Source organism: Pongo abelii, chromosome 12, assembly GCF_028885655.2.
Source record: "Pongo abelii isolate AG06213 chromosome 12, NHGRI_mPonAbe1-v2.0_pri, whole genome shotgun sequence".
Classification (NCBI taxonomy): Eukaryota; Metazoa; Chordata; class Mammalia; order Primates; family Hominidae; genus Pongo; species Pongo abelii.
In genome coordinates, this window is record NC_071997.2 from 41,765,395 (window position 1) to 41,779,446 (window position 14,052).

The window sequence follows — 14,052 nt, forward strand, 5'->3', positions numbered from 1 at the left end:
CACACCATTCTCCTGCCTCAGCCTCCCGAGTAGCTGGGACTACAAGTGCCCACCACGATGCCCGGCTAATTTTTTTGTATTTTTAGTACAGACGGGGTTTCACCGTGTTAGCCAGGATGGTCTGGATCTCCTGACCTCGTGATCTGCCCATCTCGGCCTCTCAAAGTGCTGGGATTACAGGCATGAGCCACCACACCCAGCTGATTATTTTCCATTATACCACCAGCCTCTTTAGCTCATGTGCCAATGTGAGAATTCAAGGCCCTAACAGATGGTCAACCACAAGGTGGATTTTCAGAACACACATGAGAAAAAATTCCTTCCACTATAACTTTTTTTTTTTTAAGATGGAGTCTCACTCTTGTTGCCCAGGCTGGAGTGCAATGGTGTGATCTCGATTCACCACAACCTCCGCCTCCTGGGTTCAAGCGATTGTCCTGCCTCAGCCTCCCTAGTAGCTGGGATTACAGGCATGTGCCACCACACCTGGCTAATTTTGTATTTTTAGTAGAGATGGGGTTTCTCCATGTTGGTCAGGTTGGTCTCGAACCCCCGATCTCAGGTGATCTGATCACCTTGGCCTTATAACTTTCTTTATATCATTTAGTTTGACCATAACAATGTATTGGTGGTTTTTCAAGGGGAACCACATTTCAAGTGAAACAATCATTTAATGAAACATTTCTGGTAATTCTGTACACATCTCTTGGATGGAGTTAAAGATGGGTCAATCTGATACTGCATTTTGTCACAAGGAAGATGCTACTGGGACAACATTCTGGGATACACAGTGAACATCACTATGGCAAAAGGGGGTTGGGGTTTGTTTCAAGCAGCTACTATAGACTCTTAAGGCTCCTGATCATATATATACGTTTTCACTATTCTCTGTTTTCAGTCATAGTGGGCTGTCACTTACTCATTCTATGTCTTGAACGCTTTAAAAAAAAAAACTTTATTCCCTTTAGTTTGTTCATGAACACTGTAAGCTGGAGGAAAAGAAATCTTAAAGTCCCACTCTTGACCACAGTTTCTCTCAATTTGCAAATCTGGTACTTTGAAAAATATCCAAAAAGACAAGAAAGCTGGGCAGCAGATTAAGTCATAGTAAGAGACAATATTCAGGTTTAGGTGTCAACGTTATTTGTCTCAACATGTAGATGTCCTAACTGTAGCATGGGAAGGCACAGGCTATGCTTACCCCCAAGCAGACCATGCCCAGGGCCAAGCCAGCAGCTAAGGAGTATGACTCTCTGTCAGTGCAGTATTCCATTTCAGGACCAGGAGGCCGTCCTGTAAAAAGAAAAGCAACACAGTTCAAACTAGCTTCTCAAAATCTCATCTCATAACAATCTTAGAGTTAACTTTCTAGCAAGTTGCACTGGAGATACGAATGGAATATAACTCCATTCAGAAAGTTATGACACTATAATAATGGTGTCCACAACTGTAGGTTTACCTACCAAAAAAAAGGGCCCAAAATAGTTCTTTTTAAATTGCCAATTTAAGTCTTTATAAGCAATGATATTCAAATACTGTGAAACTTTGAGTCTTACCAAAAAAATTACCACGTGGTAGAAAAAAATTTTAAAGGGAAAAAGGTAAGAGTATTCAAAAAAAAAAGTTTTATTTTTTTTTTAAAACATCTCGGCCAGGTGTGCTGGCTCATGCCTGTAATCCCGGCACTTTGGGAGGCCGAGGCAGGTGGATCACTTGAGGTCAGGAGTTGGAGACCAGATGGCCAACATGGTGAAACCCTGTCTCTACTAGAAATACAAAAATTAGCCAGGGTGGCAGGTGCCTGTAATCCCAGCTACTCGGGAGGCTGAGGCAGGAGAATCGCTTGAACCTGGGAGGCGGAGGTTGCAGTGAGCCAAAATCAGGTCACTGCACTCCAGCCTGGGCGACAGAGTGAGACACCATCTCAGCAACAACAACAACAAAATAGCTCACATTTTGTTTTCATTACTTTCAAATCCACACATCAGATGTGGTGAAACATGTTCGAATGATGATAATGAATAAGGAGTCACTTACCTATGTTGTTAAGCTGTTAAATATTATGTTTAGACATTTATTTCGAGTGTATATAATAATGAGCCCTACTATGGTAGAATTTCTGTGTACTGATCCTAGAAGTCTGACTGGATACAAAATTCATACTTTTAAAAAGCACCCTATAACTCTAACACTACCTTGTTGAAAACAACAAAATGTACTATGTATTAAAACCCTTCCCTCTGAAAAAGTGTTCACATTCCTGAAATTTTATCCCTATAGGAAAAAAATGCAATTTAAAAAAAAAGAAAAAAGGCTGGGCGTGGTGGCCCTTGCCTGTAATCCCAGCACTTTGGGAGGCCAAGGCAGGCGGATCACTTGAGGTCAACGAGTTCGAGACCAGCCTGTCTGACATGGAGAAATCCCATCTCTACTAAAACTACAAAAATTAGCCAGGCATGCTGGCAGACACCTGTAATCCCAGCTACTTGGTAGGCTGAGGCAGGAGAATTGCTTGAACCTGGGAAGCAGAGGCTGCAGTGAACCGAGATCGCGCCACTCCACTCCAGCCTGGGTGACAAAGTGAGACTCTGTCTCTAAATAAATAAATAAATAATAAAAATTAAAGAAAAAAATCACACAAAGGTAATCAGTGTAATGTTTATACATAACAACAAAGGATTATTAGAAACAATCTAAAAAGTTCTAAAAGTTAAAAAAAAGGCATTTTACAGACCATCAACTCAATGAATATTATACAAAATTTGTTTTAAAAACCATTTATAACAATGATCTATAAAAACAATTTTTAGGCGGGGCAAGGTGGCTCACGCCTGTAATCCCAGCACTTTGGGAGGCTGAGACGGGCAGATCACAAGGTCAGGAGATTCAGACTATCCTGGCTAACACGACGAAACCCCGTCTCTACTAAAAATACAAAAAAATTAGCCAGGCGTAGTGGCAGGTGCCTGTAATCCCAGCTACTTGGGAGGCTGAGGCAGGAGAATGGCGTGAACCCGGGAGGCGGAGCTTGCAGTGAGCCGAGACTGCACCACTGCACTCCAGCCTGCGCAACAGAGTGAGACTCTGTCTCCAAAAAAAAAAAAAAAAAGTTTTTAATGTACATTCTGACAGTAATTATATAAAAAGGCATATACATATGAATTAAAGATGAAATCTTCTATATACAGTGTGAAAGAGGTATGCCACAGCTGTGAGACTGTGCAATGACACCATTAGACATCATCATGATATAGCCAAAGAATGGTAAACTACTTTGCAGATGAACATGCTTTAACAACCAGTGTTGAATATTTTCAGAATCAGTGTTTTTCAGATCTCTAACTTACGCTACCATGTATTGTGATAGCCAAAACATTTCAACTTTGGGAATAATTTCATTTATCATTATAGTAGACTAAATTATGGGTCCCAATCTTCACTGGTTCTCTCTTAAGGTTTCTATTAACACCACGAGAGAAACGCACCCTCCAGCCTGGGTCCCAGAATAAGGCAGGTGAGGCAGAACAGCAGCGGAACAGCCGGCTACACATCTACAGCCTAAAGCAGAGCTGCCTGGGCCAATGCTATGCCTGTATATATGTAGCATCACTGTGGCAATAACTATCTGATACAATTATACTAAAGAATAATACATCTTTAACAATATATTCACAAATGCATATAGAAAAGATCTTGAATAGGACATGTAAGTATGTAACTAAATTGTTGAGCATATTAATAATGCCAACAGCATTTCCATTTGGCAGAAAAAGATGACAACACATAAATACAGATTTCCAAAAAGTTTAAACCCAATAAAAAACAGAGACAATGTTCACTAAAGTGAGTGTGTGGACCTTACCATTTCCAGGTTCATCACCAACATACCCACCAGCATGTAAAGGAGGAAAGCAGGAGTCAATTACTTGACTCCTATTGGAAGTGCTGTTATCTGACACAGTAAACACTGTGATGTGTTTAGTTTAGTGTCTCTAAGGGACCAAAACAATCTACTCTGAGTTTTAAGTGCAGGCCACTGCTAGACACTGCTGGTAAAGCAGGATAAACGGCGTACTCATAGGTGATTAAAACCACAGGTACCTCATTAAATGTGACCACTGGAATTCAGTAATGAGCTAGCAAATAAATATGGAGGTTAATAACCTGCAGTTACATTAGCCTTGGATAACATTACTTGGAGTTTTGTTGTTTTTTTTTAATTAGTACTAGATCATTCTTTGCTCACAAAAGCTACCATTGTCTTTCCTTAATTTTTATAATTTTACTATCATTTTTACTTGAGTGCATGTGGAGTGGAGAGTACATGCCTATGAAGATTCAGCACTATTAATCCCATACCTATCTCAGCCAACAGGACTTCTGCAGTATGTCTGTGAGCTGTCCCTTGATATACAAGGCCAATGCCAACCACTGCAGCCACTTGGACATTGTGAGGAACATCCAGCTCTGTGGACGTTGGGGGTAAGAGAGCAGGAATGTGAATGCTAAGAAGCCGAGTAATAGACATATCCATGGTGCCTAGTTTTGCAGCAGAAACACCAAGTAGCAGTCCAATGCTTGTCATTTCATGGCCCTAAGATAGAAACAAAACAAATACATAGTTTAAAATAAAATACTGCCTGCCACTTTCAAGAAGTACTTTTATGTTGACAGGCAAGGTGAGAGGCACTGAGAATATAGCAGTAAACTAAACAAACATGGTCCTTGCTTTCATGGACCTAATGTCTTAATAGGAAAAAAAGTGTTAAATTACAAAACATAAACAAATATATTATTAAAAAGTAGTACAATAAGAAAGTACAAAGTATTATGAAAGAGTATTTTAAAATAGCTTAATTTAGATTGGGAGGGACTAGAGGATTATTAGGGATGAAATCTCTAAAGATTATACAAAGAAATTTATATTAGGACCTGAAGGATGAAAACAAATTAGCCAGGAACAGTGGCAGGAAAGGGGACACTCAAGTTTAGAAGGTGAGGAAGACTGTTTCAGGTGATAAAACAGCATGTAAATAAATGGCTCTGAGGTGATTCAGAAATAAACCCTCACATTAACATCAACTGACCACAAGCGTGCCAAGACAATTCAATAGGTAAAGGGCAGTCTTCAAAAAACAGTGCTGGGACAAGTGGAAGGACACATTCAAAAGAATGAGGCTGGACTCAACACAATATAACAAGTGTTGGCAAAAATATGGAGAGACTGGAACTCTCATGTATCGCTGATGGGGTTGTAAAATGGTGCAGTCATTATGGAAAACAGTTTACAGTTCCTCAAAAAGTTAAACAGAGTTACCATATAACCCAGCAATTCCACTCCTAAGTATGTACCACTACTTACCATTACTTCATTACTCTTGAGTAATGAAAACATACATCCGCACAAAAACATGTATACAAATGTTCATAGCAGTATTATTCGTAATAGCTAAAAAGTACAAATAACCCAAATATTCATCAACTTATGAATAAAATGTACATTCATAAAACATTTATTCAACAATAAAAAGGAATGCATTGCTGATAGATGGCACAACATGGATGAACCCTAAAATTATCAGGCTAAGTGAAAGAAGCCCATCCTAAAATACCATATTTTGTATGACTCCATTTATATGAAAGGTCCAGAAAAGGCAAACCCATAGAGACGGAAAGTAGATTAGTGGTTGGCAGGAGGTGAAGTGAAGGTTGGGGGGTGAGGTAGAGGAATGGGGAGTCACCACTAGTGGGTACAAGGTTCTTTATGGGGTGAAAAAGATGTTCTAAAATTAACAGTGGTGATGGATGCACAACTCTGTGAATATACTAAAAACCACTGTACCATATACTTTAAACAGTGAATTGTACGGTATGTGAATTTTATATATTTATATAAATAAAGATTCCTTAAAAAAAAAAATAAGGCTGTGAAGTGAAAGAGTTTAGTTTGCCAGGGAGCTAAAATAGCCAATCTGTATGGTTAGAGTGTGGGGGAGCAAGAAGAGTGGGGCTGGGTGCAGAGGCTCACGCCTATAATCCCAGCACTTTGGGAGGCTGAAGCGGGCAGATCACCTGAGGTCAGGAGTTCAAGACCAGCCTGGCCAACATGGTGAAACCCCGTTTCCATAAAAAATACAAAAACTACCCAGGTGTGGTAGTGTACACCTGTAATCCCAGCTACTCAGGAGGCTGAGGCAGGAGAATTGCTTGAACCTGGGAGGTAAAGGTTACAGTGAGACAAGATCACACCACTGCACTCCAGCCTAGGTGACAGGGTGAGACTCCACATTAGAAAAAAAAAAAAAAAAAAAACGAAGAAGAACAGTGGTACCAACTAGGGCTGGAGAAGTGAACAGGCTCACACCAGCTCCTAGAATGTATATTAAGAGCAATGGTCAATCCCCCTTTGCCCTCTGGTGTTGGGAATGCTGGCCTTGTTCTAAACCAGTTTCCCTTCACAGAAGTTCAGCCATCGTGTGGGATCAGAATAAGGTCCTGGGGCAACTAAAGGTATCTGGCCAAGGGTACATCCGAAGGACCCTACACCTGCCCCCAGTCCCCAACAGCCTGTTCAGGTGTCGGACAAAGACTTCCAATCTTTCCTATCATGTTTTTCCTACTGCTCTTCTGAGAAATGTTACTTAGTTATGTGTCTCTTTGAGAAATTGCTTCTTTACAGGGCAGGATGCTGGGTTATGCTTGAAGCTAAATAAACTGTCAGCCAGATGAGAATTATAGACAAATAATATGCAGGGACCCCCTGGATTCATCTTAGTCTTGAGCTCATATAGAATTCAGAGAAATCAAAGGCAGTTGACAAGGAGGGTCAAGGCTGAGTGCAAGTGAACGCAACTACTCCTGCTGGCTTGATCCTCCCCTGGTCATGAACGGCGGTTGCACGCACATCCACGACCAAGGCAAGCTTGAGAGACGCCTTGGACTCTAGCACAGCAGAGGGAAAGACTAAGGATGCCTTTTTCTCCCCTCTCTCTTTCTAAATGGGTAGGCTGCACTCCTCTCAAGTGCATCTTGAGACATTGGGACTCCTTTGATCCTCAGACTCTGAAGAAAAAATACCTGGTATTTATCAGTACCAAGGCTTGGCCCAGCTAGAAGTTGGAAGATGGGGAGACCTAGTCAGCTGGGGAAAATAACAACTATAATACTATCCTATAGCTAGATCTCTTCAACCACAGAGAAGGAAAATGGTCCAAAATTCCATATGTATAGGCCTTTTTTGCCCTGAGGAATAACCCCAAGCTCTGTCAGCAATGTAGAATAGACCTTGCACTTATAGCAGTGATATCCAGCCAGACTTAATCCAGACAGAAGGGAAAAAAGTCTGCCTCCTTAGAAAAGACAGAGGCCCCTGCACCAGCCCAGGTCCCAGCTCCTCTTGGATCATCTCGTCCCCCTTATCCAGGCCCCCTTTTGAACCTCATCCTGTTAGAAGAGTTCGATCTGAATGCACTCCAGCATCACTTCTTCCTTTACAGGAAATGCCTAGTGAATATGGTCCTATCAAAGTACAAGTCCCCTTTTCTTTACAAGATTTGAGGCAGATAAAAAGAAATCTAGGAAAATTTTGTCGACCTTGATAGGCATATTGAAGCCTTTCAGAACCTTACTCAAGTGTTTGAGCTTTCATGGAAGAGTATCATGTTACTTCTCAACCAGACTCTTAAGAGCTTCAGAGAAGCAGGCGGCTTTACAGGTCACTGAGACATTTGGAGATGAAATGTTTATCTTATTATGGCACCTACCAAAAGGGGGAAGAAATTAGGGAGCCCTTTCTGACAGCCAAGCAGGCTGCATCCACCAATAATCCTCAATGGGACTCAGACACTGCTCTAGGAAAGTGGCCGAGAAAACATTTTCAGGGATGCACAGTGGAAGGTCTGAGAACTAGAGCCAAATTTCTCAATTACATTAAGTTATCAACCATAAACCAAGGGTCTGAAGAGAACCCTTCTGTTTTCCTGGAAAAACTGAGAGAGGCTTTAATTAAACACACATCTCTCTCCTGACTCTATAAAAGGACAGTTCATTTTGAAAGACAAGTTTATAACCCAAGCAGCCCCAGATATTAGAAGAATGCTGCAAAAAGTTAGCTATTGTACCAGACAGTACTCTAAAGAAAATCCTGAAAGTCACCACCTTGGTCTTTTATAATCGGGACCATGAGGAAGCCCAAGAAAAAGGGAGAAAAGGAACGAGAAAAAGGCAGAGGCACTAATAGCTGCCATACAGGCATATAAACCTCTGGATCCCAGGGAGTTTCTCATTCTATGACCAGCTGTTACCAGTGTGGGGGCACTAAAAGAGAGTCTGCCCCCGAAATCAGAAGCAGCCCCCACGGCCCTGTCCAATCTGTAAGGAAGACCACTGGAAGACAAACTGCCTCCAGAAACATACGCCCCGAGGGTCAGAGCCGGCTTCTCAAATGGTCCAACAGGACTGATGGGTCCCAGGGCTCTCCTCCCCAGCTCTGACAGCTCAGGCTGCATTACCATCCAGGAGTCCCGGGTGAGTCTGGAGGTCAAAGGACTCAGAGGACGGACTTCCTACTCAACACCAGAGCAGCCATTCCTGTTCTCCTCTCCATTCCAGGCCTCCCCTCCTCCCTTAGCACAACTGTGAGGGGCGTCTCAGGAAAGCCTCTGACTCGATATTTTTCTCAATCCCTTAGCTGTACCTAGGGAGACCTTTTGTTTACCTATGCCTTTTTAATCATACCTGAAAGCCCGACTCCTCTGAGGTAGGGATATTTTAGCTCACATGGGAACCACCATCCTTATGGCTCCAGAACAGACTCTTTGCCTCCCTCTGGTGGAGACTGATATTAATCCAGAGGTTTGGGCAATTCAGGAAAATACTGGCTGAGCTACAACAGTCTTACCAGTCCAAATCCATCTCAGGGATCTCATCTCCTTCCCTAATTAAAGACAATATCCCCTAAAACCAGAAGCTAGGAAACAGCTAGAAGCCATCATTAATAACCTAAGGATGCAGGGCCTTGTTAAACCCTGCAACAGTCCTTGTAATACCCTAATATTGGGAGTACAGAAAGAAACCCAACAGGGAATGGAGACTGGTCCAGGATCTCCACCTCCTTAATGAGTAACTGGTGTAATTAACCAATTTACCCAGTGGTTCCCAATCCCTATATTTTGTTAACTTAGATACCTGAAGGAACTAAATGGTTTGCATTCTTGGAATTAAAAGATGCTTTTTTTCTGCATACCATTATACCCCAACTCCCAAAACTTGTTTGCATTCAGGGATCCCTCCAACCAGACTACCCAGCTAACGTGGATGGTGTTACCACAGGGATTCCAAGACAGCCCCCACCTGTTTGGGCAGGCATTGTCAAAAGATCTCTCTGAGTTCTTTCAAACTCAAGTTAGTCTTAATATGTAGATGACACTCTACGCTGCGCCCCAACTGATGAAATTTCTCAGAAAGGCAGTAAGCCTCTTCTTAATATTCTGACAGAGGACATAAAGTTTCAAAGTCCAAGGGTCAACTCCGTCAGACTTCAGTGAAGTACCTATGCCTGGTCTTGTCAGAAGGGACCAGGGCACTGGGCGAGGAGAGAATTGGACCCATTTTCTCCTTCCTTCTCCCCAAGACCCTCAGCTAACTAAGGGGATTATCGGGCATTACTGGATTCTGCAGCCTGTGGATCAGAAATCTAATTAAAAGCATTGCAATGCCTAATTATAACATATCTAATAATCTAGGGGGACATGCCCATGACAACCCTATTTTGCAAAATCCTGGAATAGAACAGTCCATTTTCAGAGGTTTTCTTCCTGTCTTTTCTAGGTGTCCCTAATATATGGGCATGGATTTTTCCCCCTTTTAGTTCCTCTTTGTGTTCTCATTGTAATACTCATATTTGGTCCATGTGGACTTAACCTCCTTGTAAAATTTGTTTTTTCTCGCCTAGAGGCCATCGAACTCCAAATGGTCATGAAAATGGAACCTCGGTTGATGGCTCTCTTTTACCAGGGGACCCTTAGATATGCCTCTAAGAGAGACCTGACTGCTGTTTCCCAAAACAACACCCTCTGTCAGCATGAAGCAGAACAGTCATCACCCCTATCCTAACAGAAGTTAGATATACCTCTTCAGAGCGGGGACTGATAGCAGTAGGAGGCAGGTAAATTCTCAGATGAAACTCAACCTTCCAGCCAAGGAGAGTCTAAAGCCTGAAAACCAAGCTACAAGTTCTGGATAAATCCATGGACTAGAGAGCTCTCATTCCTGTTTGGCATGCTCTCTCCTGATTGGTCCTTATCCTTCACCTACTTTAAATATACCTGCCCTTCCCCAGTTGGTCCTCTACACTATCGTGCCTATTTCTAAATGGTGCTTTTTCAAGCATACCTACAGACCAATCAGCATGCACTTCCCCCACTTCCCCCATTTCAAGCCCATAAAAACCTCTAGACTCAGCCTCGTGGCTGGCAACCCACCTTCGGGTCCCCTCTCGCTGTTGAGAGCTTTCCTGTCACTCATTAAATTCTACCCTGCCTTACTCAAAAAAAAAAAAAAGCAATGGGAGATCATTAATTAAATGGCTTTGACCAGAGAAGTGACATACTCTGATTTACGCTTTAGAAAGATTATTCCATGTACTATGAGACAAATGGACTTAGAAGTACAAGAATGAAGAAAGAAGAGCAAATAGAACAATTAGGAGCTACTAAAATAGCCAGGCAAGGCACAAAGCCAGGCACTGGGAGCACAGGTCTCACCTTGGTCAAGTAGTCATGGATATTGAGAGTCGCCAGCTTGGTAAGGTGCCCATTCAGACCCAGAGCCATGAGAAAGCCAGCATACTCATTGGCTAACTCAGCATGCTTGGGCTTATTGTAAACAATCCAAGCTGAGTCGATCTGGGAGGCAGGAGCTATCTTCAGGCCAGCAGCCACACCATTATGAAAGCTGGCCCAGCTTGTCATGTTGGGAGGCACATCGATGTTTCCACTATTAAGGTCTACTGTTGTGTTCCGAGGAGGGGCACGCCCTATCCAGCCAAACGAAAAACATTGAGAGAATAAAAATTCACAAAACCAAGATTGTTAAATTTAGATCTTTAAGACTAAGATTACTTACATTTTCTACATTCAAAACCATTAACTCCATAATGCCTGGAATGTTAGGTCTCTATGACCACTTAAAACTTTTGTACATGTGAGTCAAACTTAATGGAACTGGAAAAACCTTCACTGTCTAAACAGTTCATTGTCCTTCTTGTTAAAATGTATGAGGCTATATAATGAGATAACTGATACCAATTTAACATTATACAGAGATGACTGGGATAATCACTGCTTTGAAATCTTTCTTTCAAACAGTAAAGAGCTTAGAAACCAAAATGAAGACTAACATCACTGTTAAACTATACAAGTTATAAATCCCAACATCTGATGACATTGATGTTAATTTCAAATGTTCTATCCTATATTTTCCCCTGGACATTAAGGAAAAATGACATCTTAAGAAAAGACAAAAGCCAGGCCTGGTGGTGTGTGCCTGTCCCAGCTACTTGGGAGGCTGAGGCAAGAGAATCACTTGAACCTGGGAGGCAGAGGTTGCAGAGAGCCAAGATCATGCCACTGCACTCCCACCTGGGCAGCAGACAGAGACTGCATCTCAAAAACAAACAAAAAAAAAAGAAACAAGAACCTTAATAAATCTGCTACAGCTCTTACCTATATATGCCCCCTTCTCTCTCTTTTTTTCCTCTCTCTCTATATATATACATACAGATACAGATATCTAATTATATGCTATTGTTTAAAATGCTTAGAGATAGTTTTGTAAAAAGCATCCTTTTATAGACTTGAGTCACCCAGTGAACTTCAAAAGGGCATTCACTAGATTTAATTTTACGGTCCATTTATTTAAGAACAATGTAAATTATATGTTCACAATGCTATATGTTCTCTACGAATTTCTTCTTGATTCTTTTCTTTTCGATCTACATTATATACAGCAAACACTGAATCTTTTTAAATATATTTTGAATATTGTCTTAAGTCACGGATAAAATAATTAACATAAATATTTTAATTACTGCATAGTTATCCATTTCATTGCAGCTTTAAAAATACCATTTTTAAAGAGTTCTAAGATGTTATGTAAAATAAATTTTAAGTAGATGCAGAGTGTCTTATTTGTAGCATGTATACATACACACACAAAGCACAAAGTAAGACGTATTTGTCTTTACTATACGCTTTTTGTACCTAAAAGCTAACTCAACTGCTAGTGTTAGCACCACAATGAGTAATAAGTTTGTAAGTTACATTTGCACTTTCTCAAAAAAGGCAGACATATCAATATGAAAAAACTGAGTGACCTTTCTGAAACATTCATTCATCATATGCAAAAGACATAATATTTATACACAAGACAAAATAAAATGCAAAGGGTAAGGTAAATTTACTTCAATGAGAATAACAACATACAAAAGTACAACAGGCCGCATCAGTGTGGGTTAACCAACTATTTAAGAAAATATTTTTTCCTAAATTAACAGGATAACCTTTCTTTTTGGCCTACCAGAATGACTAAAAGAATAAAATGTTGGATTAATATCATAAACACATTTTAAATCATGCAAATTCAATTAAATGTGTTCAGAAAAAAAGATGCATGTATATATTTTTTAAACCCACCCAAGTATCACTTGAGTACTAAATCACTCAGATTGAATACATGTTAACATTTGCCAATTTTGCATTAGATTTTCTTTTTAACCCGCACTTATTATACGAAATCTTTCATATAAACAGTTGGAAAGACTACTAAAATGAACATCTATATACCATGCCTTCCATCAAGAATCAATAATTGTTAAAATTTTGCCACAGGTGCTTTACCTCTGAGACAATTTAAATATTAAAAGCAACTCTGCTCACTATGTCCCTCAGTGAGATTAGGGCTCAGAATAAGCATGATATGGAGATGGGAATGTGTTCTTCACTTAGTCAATCTCATTTCCTGCATGCTGCTCAAAGCACAAGCTTTTCACAAATCTGACTGGAACTCTGGATTTTTTAAAGTATGCAATTTAAAATATTGTACAATTATGTTTGCATATATTATGTACTATTTATCATATATTAAATTGTACATTATATACTACTACATATACTAAATACTACTACAACATACATTATACATACATTTTGTATAGGTTTCACAAAACCATATATACTATAATAGAGTTTCAATGATAATTTCAACTATGTAATTGTCACCTTTAGAACACATTCAAATCAGCATTGGGGGACATGCACTATAAAACTCATTGTAATCAAGACTATAACTACAGTTATATATGGCAGAAATAAAAACTTGTGCCAACCAGAAAGGCAATTCGACATGTTCCTTAAAACCATTCATCTTGCTGTCCTAAGAGTTCTACTTCTAAGCATTTAGCCTAAATACATAGGACAAATACGCCCCAAACAACGTTTATAATACCAAAATACTGTAATTTCCAACAATACCAGGCTGCTTCTATAAACTATGGTATATCCACTGAATGAAATACTCTGAAGCAAATATAAATGAATGTATCAATTAAAAACACGTGTATACAATACATACACATAATTATAAACACATACATTTATTTGCTAGATATAAAAGGATGTTCACTGTAAATTTTAAAAAAATATCTAAAATGGATTTAAATTTTCTGATAATTAAACAAACATAAAATTATAAATATGTGGAAATAAACTTAGGAAACATATATACTAAAACGTTAAAAGGAGTAACGCAGAAGAGTGGGAGTACTGCAAGTGACCATTTGTTCTCTTTTTGCTTAGTACATTTCTTGATTTATACAATGATCATCTGTTCAAACTATGATATAAGATATTTTAAAACTAAATATTTTTACATATTATACTTAAGATTATTTAAAATTCAATAGTCTCACCATTATCAATAATATCTTTCTGAACTTCTCCAAGTGACTTTTTATATCTTGAAATCACCTCATTAAAAAGCAAAAATGAGTAATGA

The 14,052-nt window shown here is 39.8% G+C and overlaps 1 protein-coding gene across 7 annotated transcripts in view; it reads right to left on the reverse strand.

The window, feature by feature from the left end:
* Positions 1–14,052, reverse strand: part of ANAPC1 (anaphase promoting complex subunit 1) — a 117,464-nt gene that overhangs the window by 35,515 nt on the left and 67,897 nt on the right. For all 7 annotated transcript variants that reach the window (XM_024242498.3, XM_054547928.2, XM_063713563.1 and 4 more), the window contains 3 exons: positions 10,764–11,035; positions 4,360–4,594; positions 1,202–1,293 (listed from right to left, as the gene is read on the reverse strand). In XM_024242498.3, the coding sequence (XP_024098266.2) occupies positions 1,202–1,293; positions 4,360–4,594; positions 10,764–11,035 (599 nt within the window). The remainder of the gene's footprint in view (positions 1–1,201; positions 1,294–4,359; positions 4,595–10,763; positions 11,036–14,052) is intronic.